Source organism: Procambarus clarkii, chromosome 12 (genome assembly GCF_040958095.1).
Source record: "Procambarus clarkii isolate CNS0578487 chromosome 12, FALCON_Pclarkii_2.0, whole genome shotgun sequence".
Lineage (NCBI taxonomy): Eukaryota > Metazoa > Arthropoda > Malacostraca > Decapoda > Cambaridae > Procambarus > Procambarus clarkii.
This window is the reverse complement of record NC_091161.1, coordinates 10,750,428-10,777,191: the sequence shown is the minus strand read 5'-3', so window position 1 is coordinate 10,777,191 and position 26,764 is coordinate 10,750,428. Positions and strand designations below refer to the sequence as shown.

The 26,764-nt window shown below is 47.1% G+C and overlaps 1 protein-coding gene across 5 annotated transcripts in view; it reads right to left on the bottom strand.

Moving 5' to 3' along the window:
• The window catches only part of LOC123772955 (PDF receptor), a 164,467-nt gene that overhangs the window by 72,718 nt on the left and 64,985 nt on the right, over positions 1-26,764 (bottom strand). For all 5 annotated transcript variants that reach the window (XM_069323225.1, XM_069323226.1, XM_069323223.1 and 2 more), the window contains 2 exons: positions 17,006-17,113; positions 5,035-5,195 (listed from right to left, as the gene is read on the bottom strand). In XM_069323225.1, the coding sequence (XP_069179326.1) occupies positions 5,035-5,195; positions 17,006-17,113 (269 nt within the window). The remainder of the gene's footprint in view (positions 1-5,034; positions 5,196-17,005; positions 17,114-26,764) is intronic.

The window sequence follows — 26,764 nt, the reverse complement described above, 5'->3', positions numbered from 1 at the left end:
AGGGCATGTGAGGGCTGGGCTGCTCTGTGGCGAGGCTCAGGGCATGTGAGGGGGGCTACTCTGGGGTGAATCTCAGGGCATGTGAGGTGGGGGGGGGGGCTGCTCTGGGGTGAGGCTCAGGGCATGTGAGGGGGGGGGGGGGCTCTGGGGTGAGGCTCAGGGGGTCCCCAGAGCCTTGCACGTCTCTACTGTGATAAAGTTTTAAAAGTCAATCAGCATTTTCTTCTTCTCTCGCTCGCCCGTGATTCCATTAAATAAGTCACGAACATCAGACAACGAGACAGATACGCAGCCAGACTCTACAGACAGATCCATTGAGAAAGAGAAGACATGATCACTACCTACTAATTCCTCCAGGGTGTTTACAGGTAAGGCTGTGTAACTAATAGGAGCCAAAACAAAGATTCATCAAGCCTTTACCCAACCACTTACGAAACATGTACATCTTTCCTATATCACGGCGGACTTGTTTACTGCAAGGATACAACCGTAGGAGGAACAGGTCTAAGAGATAAAGGAGGCCGAGACAAGAATGAAGCAAGACAGAGACGTGAACAAGGGGCAGACCGTTACCCTCTGGTGGCCAGGGGCCAGATTCACGAAAGCACTTACGCAAACACTTACGAACGTGTGCATCTTTTCTCAATGTTTGGCGGCTGTGTTTCCAATTATTAAACAGTTAATGAGCTCGGAAGCACCAGGAGGCTGTTTATAACAATAACAACAGTTGATTGGCAAGTTTCATGCTTGTAAACTGTTTAATAAATGTAACCAAAGCCGTCAAAGATTGAGGAAAGATGTACACGTTCGTAAGTGCTTGCGTAACTGCTTCGTGAATCTGGCCCCAGGTTCGTAAGTGCTTGAGTAACTGCTTCGTGAATCTGGCCCCAGGTTCGTAAGTGCTTGAGTAACTGCTTCGTGAATCTGGCCCCAGGTTCGTAAGTGCTTGAGTAACTGCTTCGTGAATCTGGCCCCAGGCAGCTACCAGGAAGGACGCCACAAGGAGCCACTCTATAAATATCCCTGAGAGTGTAGGGGACGCGGCGGCGGCGGCGGCGGCGGCGGCGTCACTTAACTAGACAATGGTCAGATGAGGAGCGCCACCAGTGGCTGTCTGCCACCACTGGCTGTCTGCCACCACTGGCTGCCGTCCACCACTGGCTGCTGACCTCTTATGTAAGTGTGTTCTGTTATAGCTCTCCCTTTGTAGCCCCTGAGACGTCCAGTGCTGCGACTTGAGGTGGTGTCCAGAGCTGCGACTTGAGGTGGTGTCCAGAGCTGCGACTTGAGGTGGTGTCCAGAGCTGCGACTTGAGGTGGTGTCCAGAGCTGCGACTTGAGGTGGTGTCCAGAGCTGCGACTTGAGGTGGTGTCCAGAGCTGCGACTTGAGGTGGTGTCCACAGGTGCGACTATCTGTATTTCTCCATCTGTGCCGCTCTTAGTCTGTCTGTGTCCTGTATCTTTGTATCTGTGTATGAGTCTTTGTCTCTCTATGTCCACATCTTCGTGTCTGTCATTTCCCTGTGTCTCTTTGTCGCTCTCTGTTACTCTAGGTCATACTGTGTGTCTTTCTGTATCTGTCCGTTTCTCTGTGACTTTCTTGTTTCTATGTCTGTCTGTGTTTCTATACGTTTCCGTGTCTGCATTTATGTCCCTATGGTTTTATCTATCTGTGCTTCCCTCTCTCTCTCTCTCTCTCTCTCTCTATGTCTTTCTGGGTCTACATGTCTCCTTCTCTGTCTATCTTTATCTGTTTCCTCTGTCTGTCTGTCTGCTTCTCTCTTTACATGGTACTTTACACAGTGTGCAGCAGACTACAGTGTGTGGAGTACTTTACATAGTGTGGAGCAGGCTACAGTGTATGTGGAGTACTTTACATAGTGTGGAGCAGGCTACAGTGTGTGGAGTACTTTACACAGTGTGGAGCAGGCTACAGTGTATGTGGAGTACTTTACATAGTGTGGAGCAGGCTACAGTGTATGTGGAGTACTTTACATAGTGTGCAGCAGACTACAGTGTATGTGGAGTACTTTACATAGTGTGGAGCAGGCTACAGTGTGTGGAGTACTTTACACAGTGGTGCAGCAGGCTACAGTGTGTGGAGCACTTTACACAGTGTGCAGCAGGCTACAGTGTGTGTGTGGAGTACTTTACATAGTGTGGAGCAGGCTACTGTGTGTGGAGTACTTTACACAGTGTGCAGCAGGCTACAGTGTGTGTGTGGAGTACTTTACATAGTGTGGAGCAGGCTACAGTGTGTGTGTGGAGTACTTTACATAGTGTGGAGCAGGCTACAGTGTATGTGGAGTACTTTACATAGTGTGGAGCAGGCTACAGTGTGTGGAGTACTTTACACAGTGTGCAGCAGGCTACAGTGTGTGTGTGGAGTACTTTACATAGTGTGCAGCAGGCTACAGTGTATGTGGAGTACTTTACATAGTGTGGAGCAGGCTACAGTGTGTGGAGTACTTTACACAGTGTGCAGCAGGCTACAGTGTGTGGAGTACTTTACATAGTGTGCAGCAGGCTACAGTGTGTGGAGTACTTTACACAGTGTGGAGCAGGCTACAGTGTGTGGAGTACTTTACATAGTGTGCAGCAGGCTACAGTGTGTGGAGCACTTTACACAGTGTGCAGCAGGCTACAGTGTGTGGAGCACTTTACACAGTGTGGAGCAGGCTACAGTGTGTGGAGTACTTTACACAGTGTGCAGCAGGCTACAGTGTGTGTGGAGCACTTTACATAGTGTGCAGCAGGCTACAGTGTGTGGAGCACTTTACATAGTGTGCAGCAGGCTACAGTGTGTGGAGCACTTTACACAGTGTGCAGCAGGCTACAGTGTGTGGAGCACTTTACACAGTGTGCAGCAGGCTACAGTGTGTGGAGCACTTTACATAGTGTGCAGCAGGCTACAGTGTGTGTGGAGTACTTTACACAGTGTGCAGAAGGCTACAGTGTGTGTGGAGTACTTTACATAGTGTGGAGCAGGCTACAGTGTGTGGAGCACTTTACATAGTGTGGAGCAGGCTACAGTGTGTGTGTGGAGCACTTTACATAGTGTGCCGCAGGCTACAGTGTGTGGAGTACTTTACACAGTGTGGAGCAGGCTACAGTGTGTGTGGAGTACTTTACATAGTGTGGAGCAGGCTACAGTGTGTGTGTGGAGTACTTTACATAGTGTGGAGCAGGCTACAGTGTGTGTGGAGCACTTTACATAGTGTGCAGCAGGCTACAGTGTGTGTGGAGTACTTTACATAGTGTGGAGCAGGCTACAGTGTGTGTGGAGTACTTTACACAGTGTGCAGCAGGCTACAGTGTGTGTGGAGTACTTTACATAGTGTGGAGCAGGCTACAGTGTGTGGAGCACTTTACACAGTGTGGAGCAGGCTACAGTGTGTGGAGCACTTTACACAGTGTGGAGCAGGCTACAGTGTGTGTGGAGTACTTTACACAGTGTGGAGCAGGCTACAGTGTGTGGAGCACTTTACACAGTGTGGAGCAGACTACAGTGTGTGGAGTACTTTACACAGTGTGGAGCAGGCTACAGTGTGTGGAGTACTTTACATAGTGTGGAGCAGGCTACAGTGTGTGGAGTACTTTACATAGTGTGGAGCAGGCTACAGTGTGTGTGGAGTACTTTACACAGTGTGGAGCAGGCTACAGTGTGTGGAGTACTTTACATAGTGTGCAGCAGGCTACAGTGTGTGTGGAGTACTTTACATAGTGTGCAGCAGGCTACAGTGTGTGGAGTACTTTACATAGTGTGCAGCAGGGTACAGTGTGTGGAGTACTTTACATAGTGTGGAGCAGGCTACAGTGTGTGCAGCAGGCTACAGTGTGTGGAGTACTTTACACAGTGTGGAGCAGGCTACAGTGTGTGGAGTACTTTACACAGTGTGCAGCAGGCTACAGTGTCTGGAGTACTTTACATAGTGTGCAGCAGGCTACAGTGTGTGGAGTACTTTACATAGTGTGGAGCAGGCTACAGTGTGTGCAGCAGGCTTCAGTGTGTGGAGCAGGCTACAGTGTGTGGAGCAGGCTACAGTGTGTGGATCAGGCGACATAGTGTGGAGCACTTTACATAGTGTGAGGAGCTCTTAACATAGTGAGGAGCACTGTTCACAGTGTTCACTTCACAAAGTGGGTAAAGTTAGGATAGGTTAACTTTGAACAATGTTCACTTCCTGTTCATCTATCTACCTTTGAACTGGTTGGTTCGTCCCTGCTTCTTGTAGGATCGGCGTTCGATCCTCGATGGCCAGAGTGGCAGGACACAGTTCCTTCACAGTCTTTGCCAACCACTTGGGTTGGACGGTAGAGCGACGGTCTCGCGTCGTGCAGGTCGGCGTTCAATCCCCAGAGTCCGTCCACACAAGTGGTTGGGCACCATTCCTTTCCCACCGTCCCATCCCCAATTCTGACCCCTTCCCTGTGCTATATAGTGGTAATGGCTTGGTGCTTTCCCCTGATAATTGTGTCGCCCTACTTAAGACACAATTACTTGATTATTCAAACCACTTTACACAATTCATTAGGACCGTTCCGTGACTGAACAGGGACACGATTCGTCAAAGATTTGCACTCCTACTTACGATACACTTACGACCCACTTACGACAAACTTACAACAAACATACGACAAACTTACGACCCACTTACGACAAACTTACGATCCACTTACGACACACTTACGAAACATGTACATCATTCAACAATGATTTCGGCATTATATACATTTATTAAGAAATTTCTTGGCGTCAAATCTTCATAATCCAAAGTTACTTTTGTTTTAAACAACATCGTAGAGTGGAGCTCCTCAGATGTTTAATAAATGCCAACAAAACCCACCATGACTGAGTAGAGATGAACAGGTTTCGTAAGTGTTTATGTAAATGCTAGGCGAATTTAGGACCCAAGTTGAGGTACATATATATATATTATTATCAGGTACTATTATATATTATTAGATACTATTATTATAGGTATATATATATATATTAATATATATATATATATACACACACATAAGACTGACCTGGGCGTCCTCTGCTGACTTCTTGTAGAGCTCCCGGATGATGTCCTGCATGACTTCAGTGAAGCAGACGGTGTAGTTGGTCCAGCCTTGAGGCAGACTGAAGTCCCCGGGCGACTTCCCCTCCCAGCGGCCCGAGACGTCACACCTCTTGCTGACATACTCTGGCGGGACCAACAACAGTGTTAAGGTCACTATACACCTCCTCCTCTAACTCTTACATAACAACATGCTGGAGGCACAGTAGGGAGAAAAGGTAGAATGGAACAAGTGAGGAGCAGGGGTGCCATAGGGGTGCCATAAGCGTGCCATGGGGGTGCTATAGGAGGTGCCATAGGGCAACCCGTTCTCGCAAATTTAATAAGTCAATATTGACTTATTAAATATGTGCATAGGTGATATACTAAACATAATAGATACCCTTAAAAAGATTCATAGAAAACACCAACCTTTCCTAACCTTGTTAGTATCTTAAGATAAGCATCTTATTGCTTCGTAATTACAATTATTACCTAACCTATAATAGGTATAGGTTAAGTAATAATTGTAATTACGAAGCAATAAGATGCTTATCTTAAGATACTAACAAGGTTAGGTAAGGTCGGTGTTTTCTATGAATCTTTTTAAGGGTATCTATTATGTTTAGTATATCACCTATGCACGTAGTTAATAAGTCAATATTGACTTTATGAATTTGCGAGAACGGGTTGCATAGGGGTGCTATAGGAGGTGCCATTGGGGGTGACATAGGGGGTATCATAGAGGTGCCATAAGCGTGCCATAGAGGTGTCATACAGGGGTGCCATAGGAATGCCATAGAGGTGCCATAGGCACAATCAGAGAACACTGAATAAACATCAGAGGTCCAGTGAAGAGCAGAGGTGCCATAGACACAATCAGAGAACACTGAATAAACATCAGAGGTCCAGTGAAGAGCAGAGGTGGCATAGACACAATCAGAGAACACTGAATAAACATCAGAGGTCCAGTGAAGAGCAGAGGTGCCATAGGCACAATCAGAGAACACTGTATAAACATCAGAGGTCCGCGGTTGTTCAACGTCCTCCCAGCGACTATAAGAAATATTGCCGGAACAACCGTGGACATCTTCAAGAGAAAACTAGATAGTTTTCTTCAAGAAGTGCCGGACCAACCGGGCTATGGTGGGTATGTGGGCCTGCGGGCCGCTCCAAGCAACAGCCTGGTGGACCAAACTCTCAAGTCACAGAGCCACACCAACACTCAGGGAGCCACACCGACACTCACAGAGCCACACCAACACTCAGGGAGCCACACCGACACTCACAGAGCCACACCAACACTCACAGAGCCACACCAACACTCACAGAGCCACACCAACACTCACAGAGCCACACCAACACTCACAGAGCCACACCAACACTCACAGAGCCACACCAACACTCACAGAGCCACACCAACACTCAGGGAGCCACACCAACACTCACAGAGCCACACCAACACTCAGGGAGCCACACCAACACTCAGGGAGCCACACCAACACTCACAGAGCCACACCAACACTCACAGAGCCACACCAACACTCACAGAGCCACACCAACACTCACAGAGCCACACCAACACTCACAGAGCCACACCAACACTCACAGAGCCACACCAACACTCAGGGAGCCACACCAACACTCAGGGAGCCACACCAACACTCACAGAGCCACACCAACACTCACAGAGCCACACCAACACTCACAGAGCCCTACCAACACTCACAGAGCCACACCAACACTCACAGAGCCACACCCATTATAATATATTACCCCAAGAACGACATACTTAATAACAAGTAATTTATATGTGTTAAAAGCCATTTTTGTCGAGTCTAAACAACGCAGGAAATTTTTATCCCGGTAATTATTTACGAGGGGGAAAAATTGGTTAATTTTACACGGGCATAAAATGGCGATTTTGTTCCGCGTTAGTTTGGAGGTAGAATATGGGGAGGGGGGAGGGAGGAAGGGGGGGAGAAAGGGGAGGAGGGGGGCTGGGGGGGAGGGGGAGAAAGGGGGGGTGGTATATTAACACACATTTTGTGTGTGTTATCCAGTGAGGCTTTTTTAATATCCAGTGACGAGCACAACACCGGTTTGGGTTTTAATTACATGTAAAAACCGCTTGAAGGTTCCGGGGATACAGGGGGGGAGGGGGGGGGGGAGCGTGCGTGTACTGGGCCGGCTTGTGTAACGTTTGTGTATCATTCATGTATGGAGCATGTCTCCGCCTGAAGCTCCGGTCGCATCCTAATGTCTTACAATCCTAATGACCCAAACATCTCAACTGTGTGTAACAAAGCCACTACTACATTGGGACAAGACATCTCCATCTTAGATATCTCTAGTAGTCTTCAGTGTTATCTTCTCCCTGTTAGACAGTCGTTACGATCCTTCAGAATAGTTTGGGTCACATACAATGGAACTGACTTGATCGTGTTCAGGGAGGAGCAGCAAAGTTAATTAGGAAACTCTCTTATGTACAACTAATGAAAGTCCAATTTCCCTATATAGTGACATGATTAATGGATACAAAACTATACTTGTGGAAGTGATCATCTGTTGGTTGAAAGTAGGCGGCCAGAGGCTCCTGGCTAGTCTCACCAGATGTGTGAGTGAGTCAGTCCACAGGAGCTCGGGGTAGAGTCCATTGTTTACACTTTACAATAAATGCTAAATTCCACTAATTAACAAGGTCACACAATATAAACATCCATCCACTCTCACATTCATCTGGGAACTCCAACTTTTCCAGACATATAAATGTCATGAAATATAGTGATATATTATAGGGGAGGGAGAAATATATATATGTATATATATATATATTATTAAATATGACCGAAAAAGTAAGATTAATAATTCTAACACGAATTTTCTCAATCTTTCGTACATTTCTTTTCACTGTCGGAGGTAATTCAAAAATCAATTCTCCAAAATTCATTTTTATTTCTAGTCTGACGCGACACTTGAGCGCGTTTCGTAAAACTTATTACATTTTCAAAGACTTTAGTTTACACATACACAACTGAATAGAACTTACAAATCTTCGATTTTTGTTTATATCTACATTTGAGTGAGGTGGATGGGGTGAGGTGGCATTAATAGGGTATTAATTTCATCAACACAAGACAGAACACGAAACAATGGGTATTAAAATGGAAGAGATTGTAGAAAGCCTATTGGTCCATATTTCTTGATGCTTCTATATTGGAGCGGAGTCTTGAGGTGGGTAGAATATAGTTGTGCATTAATTGGTTGTTGATTGCTGGTGTTGACTTCTTAATGTGTAGTGCCTCGCAAACGTCAAGCCGCCTGCTGTCGCTGTATCTATCGATGATTTCTGTGTTTACTAGGATTTCTCTGGCGATGGTTTGGCTGTGGGAAGAGATTATATGTTCCTTAATGGAGCCCTGTTGTTTATGCATCGTTAAACGCCTAGAAAGAGATGTTGTTGTCTTGCCTATATACTGGGGTTTTTGGAGCTTACAGTCCCCAAGTGGGCATTTCAAGGCATAGACGATGTTGGTCTCTTTTAAAGCGTTCTGCTTTGTGTCTGGAGAGTTTCTCATGAGTCGGCTGGCCGTTTTTCTGGTTTTATAGTAAATCGTCAGTTGTATCCTCTGATTTTTGTCTGTAGGGATAACGTTTCTATTAACAATATCTTTCAGGACCCTTTCCTCTGTTTTATGAGCTGTGGAAAAGAAGTTCCTGTAAAATAGTCTAATAGGGGGTATAGGTGTTGTGTTAGTTGTCTCTTCAGAGGTTGCATGGCGTTTCACTTTCCTTCTTATGATGTCTTCGACGAAACCATTGGAGAAGCCGTTATTGACTAGGACCTGCCTTACCCTACAGAGTTCTTCGTCGACTTGCTTCCATTCTGAGCTGTGGCTGAGAGCACGGTCGACATATGCGTTAACAACACTCCTCTTGTACCTGTCTGGGAAGTCGCTGTTGGCATTTAGGCACATTCCTATGCTCGTTTCCTTAGTGTAGACTGCAGTGTGGAAACCTCCGCTCTTTTCCATGACTGTTACATCTAGAAAGGGCAGCTTCCCATCCTTTTCCATCTCGTAAGTGAAACGCAGGACGGAACTCTGCTCAAATGCCTCCTTCAGCTCCTGCAGATGTCTGACATCAGGTACCTGTGTAAAAATGTCGTCAACATATCTGCAGTATATGGCCGGTTTCAAGTTCATGTCGACTAAGACTTTTTGCTCGATGGTACCCATGTAGAAGTTTGCAAACACGACACCTAGGGGAGAACCCATGGCGACCCCATCTACTTGCTTATACATGTGCCCATCCGGGCTCAAGAAGGGTGCCTCTTTAGTACAAGCTTGGAGTAGTTTCCTTAGAATATTTTCGGGTATGTCAAGAGGAGTACAGGCGGGATCACGATACACTCTGTCGGCTATCATCCCCATTGTCTCGTCCACAGGTACGTTGGTAAACAGCGATTCTACGTCCAACGAGGCTCTTATCCCTGTGGCCCGTGTGCCCCGCAGTAAGTCAACAAATTCCTTTGGAGACTTCAGGCTGAAGGCGCAAGGAACATAAGGAGTCAGCAGGCCGTTGAGTCGCTTCGCCAGTCTGTACGTGGGTGCGGGTATCTGGCTAATGATTGGCCGAAGTGGGTTTCCAGGCTTGTGTGTCTTGACATTTCCCCTAGGTGTCCTGTTTGCAAACTTCTACATGGGTACCATCGAGCAAAAAGTCTTAGTCGACATGAACTTGAAACCGGCCATATACTGCAGGTATGTTGACATTTTCACACAGGTACCTGATGTCAGACATCTGCAGGAGCTGAAGGAGGCATTTGAGCAGAGTTCCGTCCTGCGTTTCACTTACGAGATGGAAAAGGATGGGAAGCTGCCCTTTCTAGATGTAACAGTCATGGAAAAGAGCGGAGGTTTCCACACTGCAGTCTACACTAAGGAAACGAACATAGGAATGTGCCTAAATGCCAACAGCGACTGCCCTGACAGGTACAAGAGGAGTGTTGTTAATGTATATGTCGACCGTGCTCTCAGCCACAGCTCAGAATGGAAGCAAGTCGACGAAGAACTCTGTAGGGTAAGGCAGGTCCTAGTCAACAATGGCTTCTCCAATGGTTTCGTCGAAGACATCATAAGAAGGAAAGTGAAACGCCATGCAACCTCTGAAGAGACAACTAACACAACACCTATACCCCCTATTAGACTATTTTACAGGAACTTCTTTTCCACAGCTCATAAAACAGAGGAAAGGGTCCTGAAAGATATTGTTAATAGAAACGTTATCCCTACAGACAAAAATCAGAGGATACAACTGACGATTTACTATAAAACCAGAAAAACGGCCAGCCTACTCATGAGAAACTCTCCAGACACAAAACAGAACGCTTTAAAAGAGACCAACGTCGTCTATGCCTTGAAATGCCCACTTGGGGACTGCAAGCTCCAAAAAACCCAGTATATAGGCAAGACAACAACATCTCTTTCTAGGCGTTTAACGATGCATAAACAACAGGGGCTCCATTAAGGAACATATAATCTCTTCCCACAACCAAACCATCGCCAGGGAAATCCTAGTAAACACAGAAATCATCGATAGATACAGCGACAGCAGGCGGCTTGACGTTTGCGAGGCACTACACATTAAGAAGTCAACACCAGCAATCAACAACCAATTAATGCACAACTATATTCTACCCACCTTAAGACTTCGCTCTAATATAGAAGCATCAAGAAATATGGACCAATAGGCTTTCTACAATCACTTCCATTTCAATACCCATTGTTTCGTGTTCTGTCTTGTGTTGATGAAATTAATACCCTATTAATGCCACCTCACCCCATCCACCTCACTCAAATGTAGATATAAACAAAAATCGAAGATATGTAAGTTCTATTCAGTTGTGTATTTGTAAACTAAAGTCTTTGAAAATGTAATAAGTTTTACGAAATGCGCTCAAGTGTCGCGTCAGACTAGAAATAAAAATGAATTTTGGAGAATTGATTTTTGAATTACCTCCAACAGTGAAAAGAAATGTACGAAAGATTGAGAAAATTCGTGTTAGAATTATTAATCTTACTTTTTCGGTCATATTTAATAATATGTCTACAGGAAAGACTGCTACCAAAATATACTAATTTATATATATATATATATATATATATATATATATATATACATATATATACAGGGCTTTAAGAAAAACGCGAGAGATCCCTCACTGTCTCATTGCCTGGAGAGAATGGGGATATCTGGTTGGTTAAATACCCCGGAATTCCCACCTCTTTTGGGGGTTCTGAAGTATGGTGTAGTGGATACAAGTGCGTACCTGCCATCTTTATGGCCAGTGTTCGAGTCCCCTGGTGGGTGTGGGTGTCTAAAATCCTATAATTCAAACTTGTGGTTTAAAAGCAAGTCTGTGCACATATATATATAATATATGATATAATATGTGGGAGAGGGGGTGGGAGTGGGGTGCCTGGGTTGAAGCAGGAAGGGGGGGGGGGAGGGAGCTGAACAAACGCAGCGCTGATAAAGGCTTATAGTAACCATATTTTATATCTTTTTCCTTTCCTCGCTTCGCTCCTTTGTTGACTTCTTCGTATATTCCATTCTTGTATTATTGTTTGTCAGTCCAGCTTTCTCACTGCGAGGCGAGGCTTAGGAGCTGACGATCGACTCTGCATGACTATCTACCCGAGTACATCTTCGTTAGTACGTTCTCCCCCCCCCCCCTACACACACACACACACACACACACACACACACACACGCGCGCAGGGTAGATAAAGACAGGCTATTTAACACAAGGGGAACACGAACAAGGGGACACAGGTGGAGACAGAGTACCCACATGAGCCACAGAGACGTTAGAAAGAACTTTTTCAGTGTCAGAGTAGTTAACAGGTGGAATGCATTAGGCAGTGATGTGGTGGAGGCTGACTCCATACACAGTTTCAAGTGTAGGTATGATAGAGCCCAATAGGCTCAGGAACCTGTACACCAGTTGATTGACAGTTGAGAGGCGGGACCAAAGAGCCAGAGCTCAACCCCCGCAAGCACCACTAGGTGAGTACAGTGTTGTCTGGGTCATCGCCTCAGAAATTGGATGAAAAAGTTTCCATAAAATTGATGCGTTTGTCTGAAATTGCGTTTCCCTCCAGACCATGAAGGCAGGTGTCTCCCCCAGACCATGAAGGCAGGTGTTTACCACAGACCATGAAGGCAGGCGTCTCCCCCAGACCATGAAGGCAGGCGTCTCCCCCAGACCATGAAGGCAGGCGTCTCCCCCAGACCATGAAGGCAGGCGTCTCCCCCAGACCATGAAGGCAGGCGTCTCCCCCAGACCATGAAGGCAGGCGTCTCCCCCAGACCATGAAGGCAGGCGTCTCCCCCAGACCATGAAGGCAGGCGTCTCCCCCAGACCATGAAGGCAGGCGTCTCCCCCAGACCATGAAGGCAGGCGTCTCCCCCAGACCATGAAGGCAGGCGTCTCCCCCAGACCATGAAGGCAGGCGTCTCCCCCAGACCATGAAGGCAGGCGTCTCCCCCAGACCATGAAGGCAGGCGTCTCCCCCAGACCATGAAGGCAGGTGTCTCGCCCAGACCAAGAAGGCAGGTGTCTCGCCCAGACCAAGAAGGCAGGTGTCTCCCCCAGACCAACAAGGCAGGTGTCTCCCCCAGACCAACAAGGCAGGTGTCTCCCCCAGACCATGAAGGCAGGTGTCTCCCCCAGACCAAGAAGGCAGGTGTCTCCCCAAGACCAAGAAGGCAGCCAAAAGTTTCCATTTCAAAATAGTTTTCTGCATAAATCTTTCAGAGGAGATAAAGGGACATCTTTATCGTGGCGTTTCCTGATTCCTTCTTTCTTTCCTTTGTAACTTTTCCTCTTCTTGTACCATTCTTTATTCCTCTTTTAGTTTTTTGCTGTTTCTTCTGCTCACAAGTCCCTCCTTCACCCTAGATCCACCTCTCCTCCTCTTCCATGCAGACCTTCCCTTCTCTCCCCAGAGTTCCCCTTCCTTGTCCCCTGGTCAAGAGGAGGTCTAACAGTCCCCCAAAGACCCCCAGAGAGTGTCCCCCGCCAGCCCGGCCCCCCTCAGACACTGCAGGCAGGCAGCCGGGGTATTTTCAGACAAGCCTTTGAACTGTATCACGGCTGTATCCGGCTGTATCCGGACTCGGCTCCCTCCTGTGAGAGAATTTTTTAAATCTTTCTTTTTGTATGTGTTTGTCCCTGGCATGACGCCCTGCAGGACCATTGTTGTCGAGTAAGGCAGGGAACCCCAGGACACACACAGGAGGAGGAGAGAGTGTTGTACAAGGTGTGGAGCACAGAAACAGGGGCTCGGTGTCATTAATTCTCTCCTAACACAATTTATGTATGTACAGTATATATATGTATGTATTCGCCTAGTTGTGCTTGCGGGGGTTGAGCTCTGGCTCTTTGGTCCCGCCTCTCAACTGTCAATCAACTGGTGTACAGGTTCCTGAGCCTATTGGGCTCTATCATATCTACACTTGAAACTGTGTATGGAGTCAGCCTCCACCACATCACTGCCTAATTCATTCCATTTGTCAACCACTCTGACACTGAAAAAGTTCTTTCTAACGTCTCTGTGGCTCATTTGGGTACCAAGTTTCCACCTGTGTCCCCTTGTTCGTTGATGAACTTGAATCTGAATAATCTATAAATAGTTCGTTAAATAGCCTGTCTTTATCTACGTGTGAACTTTGTGTGTGTATGCGTGTGCGCGCGTGTGCGTGTGTGTGTGTGTGTGTGTGTGTGTGTGTGTGTGTGTGTGTGTGTGTGTGTGTGTGTGTGAGGCTTGAATGGTGCTGAAACTACATGTATACAACAGTCAACTCTGTGATCCCCAGAGCTTCACCTCATCCTCGAGTACATATCACGCACCATGACACTAACAATTTATAGCCCCGCTCCTGTACCAGGTAAGTCCACTACGGGCTCACCATAGCCCGTGCTACTTGCCCCGCTCCTGTGCCAGGTAAGTCCACTACGGGCTCACCATAGCCCGTGCTACTTCGAATTTTTTGTTCCGAGTAGCTGAATGTTAAACAACAACAACACTATATAATCTTACGGGCTATTCGTGCCCGTGCCACCTCATGGGGTGGCTTAATCTTCATCAATCAGTTTATAATCATGTTCACTCCGCCTGTGAGAATATTAACAAGGGTTAACGAAATGTAACTGTTAGAGTCACTTTGAGTCAAATCAAACTGTAAAAATGTACTTTTGAGAGCAAATTTTAAACTCTTGACCCCTGAAGGATTCGAACCCTGTCAGCCAGGGCCTAAATGCTCTTTGGCGTGTCCAGTACGAAGACCACTCGGCCAACAGACTGTATACAATTATTGGAAAGTCGTCTGACTTCTAACTCCAATGTCCAATACAGTCTGTTGGCAGAGTGGTTATACCAAGGGGAATGGAGGACCTGGCTGACCGGGTTCGAATCCTTCAGGAGGTCAAGAATTTCCGTGTTGGCATGTTGACTTGGGGACTATTCAGTCATTTTGAGGTGACTTGTACAGGCGTTCAGGTCACCAAAACCCACTCGTCAGTGATAGGACAAAAGTCAACCATCCCGGACCTCCGCTAAGATCACTGGGCGGGTCTGAACGCCCCGACCTGAAGCCCAACCAAGATCTTTACAGTGAGCCGCCTACACTCGGGCCGGGTGAGGGCGTGAACACCACTTCTCTCTCATACTATTCTGATCACAAAGAAATCACAATAGCGTGATGTGTCAATGTTTGGCGGGAATTCCCTGAAGGTTTTAGTGATCATGATATATTGTCTGAGACACATTCAGTTGTTTTAGTGTCCCCCCCTCCCTCTCTCTCTCTCTCTCTCTCTCTCCCCCCCTCTCTCTCTCTCTCTCTCTCCCCCCCTCCCTCTCTCTCTCTCTCTCTCCCCCTCCCTCTCTCTCTCCCCCCCTCCCTCTCTCTCTCTCTCTCTCTCCCCCTCCCTCTCTCTCTCCCCCTCCCTCTCTCTCTCTCTCTCTCCCCCCCCCCCATCTTCTGCTTCAATGGGTTAAATGGGGAAGTAATAACGTGTCAGGACACGTCAACTAACGTGCAACAACCTGCACTGTTCTCGCTCTCTCAGAGGACTCTCTTGATGGGGAGGGAGTCTAGTAAGGTGGGGGGGGGGAGAGAGAGAGAGAGAGAGAGAGAGAGAGAGAGAGAGAGAGAGAGAGAGAGAGAAAGAGAGAAGGGGGGGGGGTACTCTCAGGAGAAAGTGCCATGATTAAGGATGGGACGGGGAGGAAGGAATGGTGCCCAACCACTTGGACGGTCGGGGATTGAACGCCGAACTGCATGTAGCGAGACTGTCGCTCTACCGTCCACCACAAGTGGTTAGGCTGGACGGTAGAGCTTAGACGAGACCAAAGAGGTTTTGGTCCAGCCTCTCAACTCTCTGACGAACAGATTCCCGAGCCTATTGGGCTCTATCATATCTACACTTGAAACTGTGTATGGAGTCAGCCTCCACCACATCACTGCCTAATGCATTCCATATACTAACTACTCTGACACTGAAACAGTTCTGACACTTTCTAACGTGTGTGTGGCTTATGTGGGCACTCAGCCTCCACCTGTGTCGCCTTGTTTGAGAACCTCGGATGCAAGGTAGTCTCTCTCTCCTTCTCTACCCTCTTGTGGAGTATTGTGAAAATTGCCTTTTTTGACTGATCAGTTCCCGACGACACTCAAGGATCCATTTGGGTGCAGTTTTTCATCAAATTCGTTCTCACGTTTGTAAAACTCAGAGCGGCCCGAGCATGTGGCATAATTATATATATATATATATTATATATTATATATATATATATATATATATATATATATATATATATTATATATGCGAACAATATACGTGAGGAACAAATGCGAACAAGCCTGAATGGTCCCCAGGACTATATGCAACTGAAAACGTGTGTCCCAAAGAATGAGGTGATTTGATAAAATGATATGCCCAAGATTACCATCCGAGTGCCGGCGGGGAAGTGGTTCAAATAGCTTCGGCTATCACTTATGTTCGGTCGTGATGGTCAAGAGGATTAAGGCATCCTGTACATACCAGTTGCGTTGCTCCTGGCAGTATGGGTTCGAGTCACTTCTGGGGTGTGAGTTTTCAGGTTTATATATATATATATATATATATATATATATATATATATAAAATTTTCCTTTGTGGGACTTTTTCAGGTCATTTTGGACTTAAACTTTTAAGAGAAGTTTTTGGCTTCGTCATTTGATAGTCCAGTTGGTAATTACTTTTCTGACGGAAAAGTGTTAAGTTAAGCGACTTCTTGTGTGTTGATACTAATGATGAGAGACGTTACTTGACACTCGTTATTTATGGCATGATGGCGTGACAGAACCGTCAGTGGCAACATTATCGTGCACGTGCAGGCGAGGAGTCACAATAACGTGGCTGAAGTGTGTTGACCAGACCACACACTAGAAAGTGAAGGGACGACGACGTTTCGGTCCGTCCTGGACCATTCTCAAGTCGACTGTTAGCACAATCGACTTGAGAATGGTCCAGGACGGACCGAAACGTCATCTCTTCACCTTCTAGTGTGTGGTCTGGTCAACATTATCGTGCACCTCTGTACCCTTGTGTACCTTTACCGCCCTCAGGAGCACGACAAGAGAGGTGCTCTCCACCTGTCTTCACAACTACAGTATAGTGCTATACAAGTTACGAAACAAAATATATTTCTTATAATGAAAATAAGTTTAGGTATAATTGCAATTTACAACTGCCATGAATCAAAGTAATAATTTACCAATTAGAGAAAGGTGTCTTAGAGAACACCAGTTACTTGGAGAGCAAAGGACATTGTAAGTGTATGATGCACTAGGAGTCAGAGGTTTAGGGGGTGTGGTGTGTGTATTAAAGAGGGTTGAGTGGTACTCACTTGACGGGTCGACCCCCTTGACAGGAGGACAGGGCAGCTCGGCACTCTCCCCGGCGGGTGTGGGCGGCCAGCACAACACCAGGTCCCAGGTAGCGTTGCACCACACCTCTGTAAGACAGGCAACACCTCTGTAATACAGGCAACACCTCTCACTATGGTGTATAACCTCTAGCTACTGTCTACCTGCACCACCACTATTCTTCACCACCACTACCCATCAAGACCACTACCCCATCACTACCCATCACCACCACTACCCATCATCATCACCACTACCATCACTACTCCATCACTACCCATCACCATCACTACCCATCACCACCCATCACCACAACCACTACCCATCATCATCACCACCACCACCACCCATCACCACTACTACCACCACTACTACCATAAACACCACCACCACTCGCTCACTCACTTCCCGAGAGTAACTTAGTGTTAGCCGGTGCTCTACCTGAGAATACTCCCTCGCTCTCATCTCACGGTAGCTTAGATTCTATTTCCTCTTCACCCAGCAGCGACTCGGTACTAAACATGGCTCACCCCCTAAATGCTGCGGGTCCTAACTCGAGCACCGTTACGGTTCTTACCCAGTCCGTTGACATGCACCCATTAGTGGAAGGGATCCAGCGCTCATGGAGTCTTGGGGCCAGATTCACGAAGCAGTTACACAAGTACTTACGAACCTTTACATCTTTTCTCAATCTTTGGCGGCTTTGTTTACAATTAAACAGTTAATGAGCTCGGAAGCACCAGGAGGCTGTTTATAACAATAACAACAGTTGATTGGCAAGGTTTGATGCTTGTAAACTGTTTAATAAATGTAACAAAAGCCGTCAAAGATTGAGGAAAGATGTACACGTTCGTAAGTGCTTGCGTAACTGCTTCGTGAATCTGGCCCCAGGTTCGTAAGTGCTAGCGTAACTGCTTCGTGAATCTAGCCTATGGTTCTCTAGTGTATAACGTAGAGTACGGGCCAGGGGCACTGGTGTCGCAGACGCAGACTTCACCAGCATGGCGACGTCCATCCTGGACTAGTAAACCGGTGATGGATGTCTCGTGGCAGAATCATACGACTTCAGGAAAATTGTGAACTGGGAAGAATTTAAACAAAATTCTTTCGTAAGAGATATTCATCAGGTGTCGATCGTGACCCCTTTGGCATTGCTCGCCACATAGGTAATGCAGTAATGTGCCTTAATGAGACACGCAACACTTTCGGCTGACACCAAGATGAGCTACACAGCTCACTGAAGCTTTGACAGGTTCTAGATGGCAAGATAAGGGAAGCTTCACCATAGACAATGTGTGTAGACTACTGACGTCTGGTGCCCTGCAGCGTCATGCCCCCGAGGCCATACTGAAGGACATAGACGCTAAGGTCTTTGGTCTAAACAACACAATTTTGGAATTAATGGACGAGATGGTAGAGTCCACCGAGAGGCTAAAGAACCGGGACTCTGCCCAGCATTCTTCTGTCTTCAGTGCAGTCACCATAACCCGTTGTCACACGTTCTTTCCCTAGTAACGTTCAGACTCCTGCTTGGTCTCCTCCACCCCTCATACAGCCCCAGGTCATACTCCACGACCAACTCCCGTCAGTATCCTCCACGCCCCCGAACGTCAGAATGCTTTAACAGTGGCAAATCAGGCCACCGTGAGGCAGAGTGCACATCAACCAAGAGGCGTTACCAACAGCGTGCCAGACACAACAATGCTGGCCATACTATCACAACCATCCTTATTGCACATTTCACCACGGACCTGGACATGACACGTCAGAATGCCATGTCTATGGCATGGACATGGCATTCTTCTCGTGCCACCAGCTGCCTGGTCATGACTGTTGAGGTGATTGTCACCGCTGTACTAACCTCCAAGCTAACCACTATAGCCCAGCTCCTCCTCACCAAGCTAACACTATAGCTCCACTCCTCCTCACCAAGCTAGCCACTATATATAGTTGGTGACACAGTAGTACCTCTTTGTGGCGTGTTCACCATGGGACACGAGCTCACCAACCATAGGGACTACATCAGTTACATTAAAGCCAGGAGTGACCAGGATACACTTAACCATTCACACCCAAACAATGCCGTCACTCACTCACTGACACCAGTCCATCAGACAATCACACAGTCTCACACGTCGGTGAGGTCAATGAATCTTTGCGAGGGGTCCCAGCAATTGTTCATTACCTTATATGCCTAGAGTCTAACATCAGTCAAGTCAGAGGCATCTTTAACCAAGACACCGTACTACATTCTCATGCACTAACAAAGGTTATTGTCAAAATTACTGGTGTACTTGACCTAGATCACGTAGTAGCAGACAGTGCCACATGTTAAATAAAAAAGGTACCTACATAGAACCGTCCTTACATCAGATACACAACACTACTACTGCTGTTTATATTGCCAATGTCACCAATGTCAACATTCACCTCGCATCAGGCGCACACATTGTAAACTTCACCCAGTATTCCTTACCGGTGCGGGTGGTGGATGAGGCCTCTACTGAACACATAGTATATGCACTCTCATACGACAAATCGAAATCAGTTTGCGGTCTCACCTGAGCATCTTATTCCCACTGACTTCCCTGATGCCCAAACTCAGTTGCTGACCATCCTCAACAAACATTGTACTGTTGTTGCTCTGACAGGAGAACAACTTGGGATGACACACCTCACCACTCACAAAATTCCTCTTGAACCAGGTACTCTACCAGTTTATGTACCCACATACAGATTGCCTCATTCTCAACGAGCTGTTGCAGACCGACTTATTGACGAGATGTTACACGGAGGTGTTATTGAAGAAAGAACTTCACCATGGAATGCTTCATTAATCTCGGTACCCAGGAAGGATGGCTCTTGGTGTCCCGTCGTTGATTTCAGAAAACTTAACCAAGTGACGATAACTGATAGGTTTCCACTTCCTGTGGTCACTGACTTATTGCAGAACATAGGCCAGGATAAGGTTTTTTCTACACTTGATGTATTGGAAGGATTTTGGCAAATACCACTTGACCCAGAAAGCTGAGAACTGACAGCGTTTTCAGTCCCGAATGGTCATGACCAGTACACCCACTACACCCGCAGGCCTTTTGGCTTACCCATGAGCCCTATTACTTTCTCAAGGCTTATGACAAACTTGTTCTGACGAATGATAGGTAATATCCTCATGGTTTGCCTCGACTGCCTCAATCACGTCCAAGGATGTGCCAACCCATCTTCAAAGTTTAGAATGTGTTCTTCAGACACTATCTGAAGCTAATCTAATGATCAAACTTAACAAATGTGACTTCATGAAGAAAGAGATAAAGTTTCTAGAACAATGTCACCCCAAAAGGCATCACCACTCTTGACTCAAAGATAGACGCTGTGAAGTATTATCCGGCCCTTCATAATGTTGAAGCTGTACAAAAGTTCATAGGCCTAGCAGGATTTTACTGCCATTTCATGGCTGGCTGCTCAGTGATTGCGTTTCCTCTCACTCACCTTAAGAAAGATGTGCCATTCGCTTGGACAGCTGATCAAGAGAGTGTTTAAAACACTTAAAGAGGCTTTGATATCTGCTGCCATTCTCAAGTTTCCCAGACTTCTCCAAACCGTTTGTCTTAGTCACCAACCCCAGTAATATTGGGTTAGGAGCCGTACTAACACAAACTAGCGACAGAAAAGAACATGCCATTGCATGTGCAAGCCGAGTCCTCTCCAAAGCAGAAAAGAATTATTCGACAACAGAACGTGAAGCTTTAGCTGTAGTGTGGGCTCTCAAACATTTCAGAGACATCATCTTCAGCTTCCTTATCCATGTACTGACGGACCACCAAGCCATTATTCCCTTGTTCAAAGACAAGAACCTAATAGGTAAGTTTGCCCGTTGGTCGCTCACCATACAAGAGTTCCTACCCCACGTTTGGATACTTACCTGGCAGATATAATGTAGTTGCCAATGCCCTCTTCCACTACGTCGCTCCTGTTCACATTTAATACCCTTCATCAGACTTGCAAAATGTAGAAATAGCACAACAACAAGACCCAATGTGGGCCCCGATCATAAGGTTTCTAATGAACCCGAACACGACTCTTACCGTCAAGCCTCCCGTGCCGCTTATGGAACCAATATTCTTAAATCACGTGCTCCCCCGCAAGGTTATGCTTGGCTCCCCTGCCAGAATGATACATAAACTTGTTATGCCTGCGTCGATAGTACCTACCGTGTGGAAACTTGTCCATGACGCCCCACAGAGTGCACATCCTGGCAAGGACCGCACCATAAAGCAGGCGCGTCTTAGGTACTTCTGGCCCAAAATGGCAAGACAGACTGAACATCACATGGATCAATGTCTAACCTGCCAAGCTCACAGAGGCCATTTTGCTGACCCGAACCCGATTCAGACTTACCCTACGACTAATGCACCTTGGCACCGTGTTTCCATGGACTTGCTCACGAACTTTGCCAAAACTTCCATAGGTAATAAACATCTTCTAGTTATGGTAGATAACTTCTCTAGATACGGTGAACTGGTTCCAATTCCAAACAAAACTGCAGAAACAATTGCTAGTGCATTGCCTGATAACATAATTTGCAGGTATTGTCCACCTCGGGTTATACTCTCTGACAATGACCCAGAATTCCATAATTATGTTCTGGAACAACTGACTTAATTGTACAACATCAAGAAGTATAATATAATGCCTTATCAACCAGCTGGTTGATAAGGCAACCAGCCTTCCTGAAAGAACAAATAAGAAAGTACTTGACGCACTCAGAGTAACAGTCAATCAGGACAGTCACAAATGCGAAGAACTTATACCAATCGTCCAAAGCTCGATCAACTCCTCTGTCAACTCGTCCATAGGAGACACGCCTCACTTTGTGCTGTGTGGGACAGACGTGAGATTCCTTGACGCTCTCATATCCTCGCCGCCTGTGCCACTCTATAACTATGATGTTTATGTTAAAGTAAAACAACAAGACACTCAATTGGTGTCCAGAGAGTCAAGGAACACCTCTCTAAAGCTACTAACGGTTTCACTCTGCTACAAAACGCTCATCTTAAACCTACAAAAATAGGACCTGGATCTTTAGTAATGATCTTTAACCAGCGAAGAGATGGTTCTATGTATAAGCTGACTGAGAAGTTTCTTTGCCCTTACAGAGTTCTTGAGCACATCACAGGTAACACGTACACGCTGGAAAACCTAGCTACAGGTGAACATGTAAATGAACATCTCAATCACGTGAAATTAGCCCGACTGACGGTTGACGATGACAACCCAGTACAATTACACAACTTATTGACTGACACTACCACTGTGACGTCCACTCCGGTCGCAGACACGAACAGTGGTACACAACACCTGGTACAAACACTTACAACCTTCGGTCCAGACCAGTTATTTTGATAGTACACCACCAATAGTCTGATGATACACGCTCGTGTGACTGGTGTTCCAGTCTGTTAAGGTCGCTGGATGCGTTACATCGGCTCCCCACTTCCTGACTGTCAGTATGTAGCAGAGGATGACTACGTTCGTGAGGAACAAGCACTAACATTCATAGTTTTTACGTCTAGCTGTAAGGGTAATGCTTACGATACTATAAACTAAGTAACAAACTTATGCCTACTGCTTTCGACCCTTTTCCACACGCTCTAGTTAATAGTGTTCCGAGAGAGCTCGTCCAGATTGAGTACCCGACCATTGTGGGTGTTATATCTTGAGATGATTTTGGGGTTTTTAGTGTCCCCGTGGCCCGGTCTTCGACCAGGCCTCCATCCCCAGGAAGCAGCCCGTGACAGCTGACTAACACCCAGGTACCTATTTTATTGCTAGGTAACAGGGGCATAGGGTGAAAGAAACTCTGCCCATTGTTTCTCGCCGGCGCCTGGGATCGAACCCAGGACCACAGGATCACAAGTCTAGCGTACTGTCCGCTCGGCCGACCGGCTCCCTTAGACACTTTTGTGTTGGACACTTTTATTCAACATTCCAACAGCGAATCTTGAGATTTCCTGAGAAAGTAAGTAAGTAAGTAATTATCAAAAGAAGGCACCAAACCGGGAAGGCTATGTAGCACCATCAAATACGCAAAATAATCAGAGGGCGCTAAATATCACCAAGGATACCAATACGAGAACAAAAACGCACAAGGCGAACGATATCAAAAGTATCCCCGAGTCACCAAGAATTCTATCGAGGGACAGGCGACCGCGAGGGGCGGTCGGAAAGCAAGACACACGCTCGTCCTGGAAGTCAGGACATTCAAGAAGGACATGCACGACCGTAAGAGGGACAATGCAACTAAGACAATAAGGAGCAGGGCGGCGCTCCATCAAGTGACCATGGGTTAAGCGAGTATGGCCAATACGCAACCTCGCCAGAGCTGTTTCTCACCGCCGGTTACGGTGGAAGGAGGACTGCCACGAGGAAACACAACATTTAAGAGTACGTAGCTTGTTACCAGTAACAGACAACCAAGAAGCCTGCCAACGGGTAAGGACTGAGGAATGGATAACCGGGTAAAAGTCGGAATACGGAATGCCCTTACAAGAGATGGGACAAGAGCGGACAGCTTCGTTGGCGGCAGCATCCGCACGCTCATTTAAAGACACGCCAATATTGCTGGGAACCCAACAAAACTCAACCAACTTAAATTTACTGTGAACGAGAAACAGCCAATGCTGGATCTCGACAACCACTGGATGAACCGGATTAAAGGACCCGAGAGCCATGAGGGCACTACGAGAGTCAACAACAACTACAAAGGAAGACTGACAATGAGAAAGCAGGAGACGAAGAGCATAGAGAATAGCATAAAGTTCCGCTGTAAAGATGCTAGTCTCCGGAGGCAAGCGACACATATAAGTGCGATCAGGAAAAACAACAGAGTAGCCAACACCGTCCGCTGACTTAGACCCATCGGTGAAGACAGAAACGGAGCGGGAGTGAGAAGAAAAGTGCTCGAGGAAAAGGCGTTTTAGAACTGTAGGAGGGGTAAAAGCTTTAGTGATACGAGTCAAGGATGTACAAAACCGTGGAAGAGGGACCCTCCACGGGGGCAAAGAAGGAACAACACGAGGAGAAACATCAGAAATACGAACGGAAAGAGAATCCTGTAGGCGAGATAACCGGACAGAAAGAGGGAGGTGGTGAAGAGGAACAGGAACCGCAGGAGGGGTAAAAGTTAAAGCACGACAGAGGCGAGAGGAAGGATGTTGCAAGGACCGCGCAAGATAGCGAAGACAGTAGCGATCACGGCGGTCCTGGAGAGACAGGAAGCCAGTGTCAACATACAAGCTAAGGACGGGAGTCGAACGAAAGGCACCAGAACTGAGGCGCAACCCAGTATGGTGCAAAGCATCAAGACGGCGAAGAGTAGAAGGAGAAGCAGACGAGTAAGCAGGGCAACCATAATCGAGCTTAGACAGGACGAGAGAGGAATGTAAAGCAAGGAGTGCGCGCCTATCTGCCCCCCAAGAAGTATGGGACAAGACCCGAAGGAGGGTAAGGGACTTAGAGCACTCAACACGGAGGTAAGAGATATGGGGAGACCAAGACAAACGAGTGTCAAGGAATAACCCCAAAAGCTTCGCGGAATCTTTGTATTCAAGGGGATGACCATAAAGTGACAAAGAGGGACGAAGAACAACCCGTTTCCGCGTAAAAGTCATGGCACAAGTCTTAGAAGTAGAGAACTTGAAGCCATGACCTGTGGCCCAAGACGACACGGCATCAATCGCAAGTTGAAGCCGGCGTTGAAGGAGAGGCGAATCATCACCCTGACAACAAAGGGTAAGATCATCGACATAGAGAGCGGAGAAGACACCAGAAGGAAGAGAGGAAAGAAGACCATTGAGGGCAACCAGAAAAAGAGTAGTGCTCAGAACACTACCCTGGGGCACACCTTCGTATTGCTGAAAAGAGGGAGAGAGAGCGGTACCAAGGTGCACCCGAAAGGAACAACGAGAGAGGAAGCCGCGGAGAAAGAGAGGGAGATGACCACGAAGGCCAAAAGAATGAAGTCGAGATAGGATATGATAACGCCAAGTGGTGTCGTAAGCCTTTTCCAGGTCAAAAAGGACGGCAACAACGGAGGTTTACGCAGCAAAAGCAGTACGAATATAGACCAAGTTCAACAGGACATCTGTCGTGCTGCGGCACTTGCGGAAACCAAATTGAGAAGGGGAGAGGAGCTGATGGCGTTCCAGGAACAACATCAGACGAACGTTAACCATACGTTCAAAGAGTTTGCAGACAACTTGTGAGAGCAATAGGACGAAAGTCCTTAGGGGAAGTACCCAGAAACCCCGGTTTGCGAACAGGGAGGACAACAGCATCGAGCCAGTCCTCAGGGACTGACGACGACTCCCAGATCCGATTATACAGACTCAGTAAATACTGAGACGTGCTTGGAGGGAGATGGCGAAGCGTCTCATAATGAATACCATCGGAGCCCGCCGCCATAGAACCGCAGAGGGCCAGGGCAGAACGAAGTTCAGAGAGAGAGAAGGGAATCATTATAGGGAAGCTGAAGATGAGTGCAGAAATCTAAAGGACGAGACTCAAGGACAGGTTTACGAAGAAGGAAAGATTGGGGAAGATGAAGACCAGAGCTAACAGAAGAAAAGTGGGAACCCAGTTCGGAAGCGACCTGCAACGGGTCCGCCACAAGAGTATCATGGAGGTGAAGGACTGGTGAAACATCGGGAACGAACTTACCCGCTATCTTGCGGATACGCTTCCAGATCTGGGTCAGAGGGGTTTCGGACGTAATTGTTGAGACACAAGATGCCCAACATTCACGTTTAGCCGTACGGATGGCCCTACGGGCCACCGCACTCGCTTTCCGAAAGAAAAGAAAAGAAAAGAATCGGTCGTCTGCCTACGGCGGTGCCTCTTCCAGGCTGCACGTTTACAGCGGACAGCCCGAGCACAGTCCGCATTCCACCAGGGAACGCACTTCCGTGGACCCCGAAAGGAAGAGCGAGGAATAGAGCGGAGGGCAGCGTTGAAGACAGTGTCATGAAAAAGGAGGAGAGCGCGAGAGAGAGGCAGAAGGGAGAGGTCAGAGAGAGCAGCACTGAGGGTAAATAGGGTCCAGTCTGCCTTAGCAAACTGCCACCTAGGGAAAGAGAGGGAAGGGCGAAAAGAGAAAAAGGAAACAAGGATGGGGAAATGATCACTTCCATGGAGGTCATCAAGAACCTGCCACGTGAAATCTAAGTAAAGAGAAGAAGAGCAGAGAGAAAGACCAAGACAAGAAAGGGTGCGAGTCCGAGAGTCCAAATGAGTGGGCTCACCAGAATTCAGAAGAGACAGGGAAGAAGAGAGGAGAAACGGCTCAAGGAGGCGACCCCGGGTATTCGTCAGAACGTCACCCCAAAGAGAATGACGACAATTGAAGTCACCCAGCAGGAGCACAGGCTCCGGCAAGGAGTCTAGGAGGTGTTTCAAATCAGGAAGAGAGAGCGGGACACTCGGGGGGGAGATAAATGGAACAAACTGTGTACCATTTCCCCACAAAGATACGAGCAGCAGAACAATGGAGAGGCAAAGGAAAAAGCAAAGGAACAAAGGGAACATCAGCATGAATCAAGAGAGCAGAAGAATTAGAAGCCCCAGCAATGGCTGGGGGGGGGGGGGAAAAGAGAAAGGAATAGCCACGAAAACGACCAGGACGAGCACCAAGCATTGGCTCCTGGAGACAGACACAAAGGGACGAAAACCGCGAAATCAGAAGT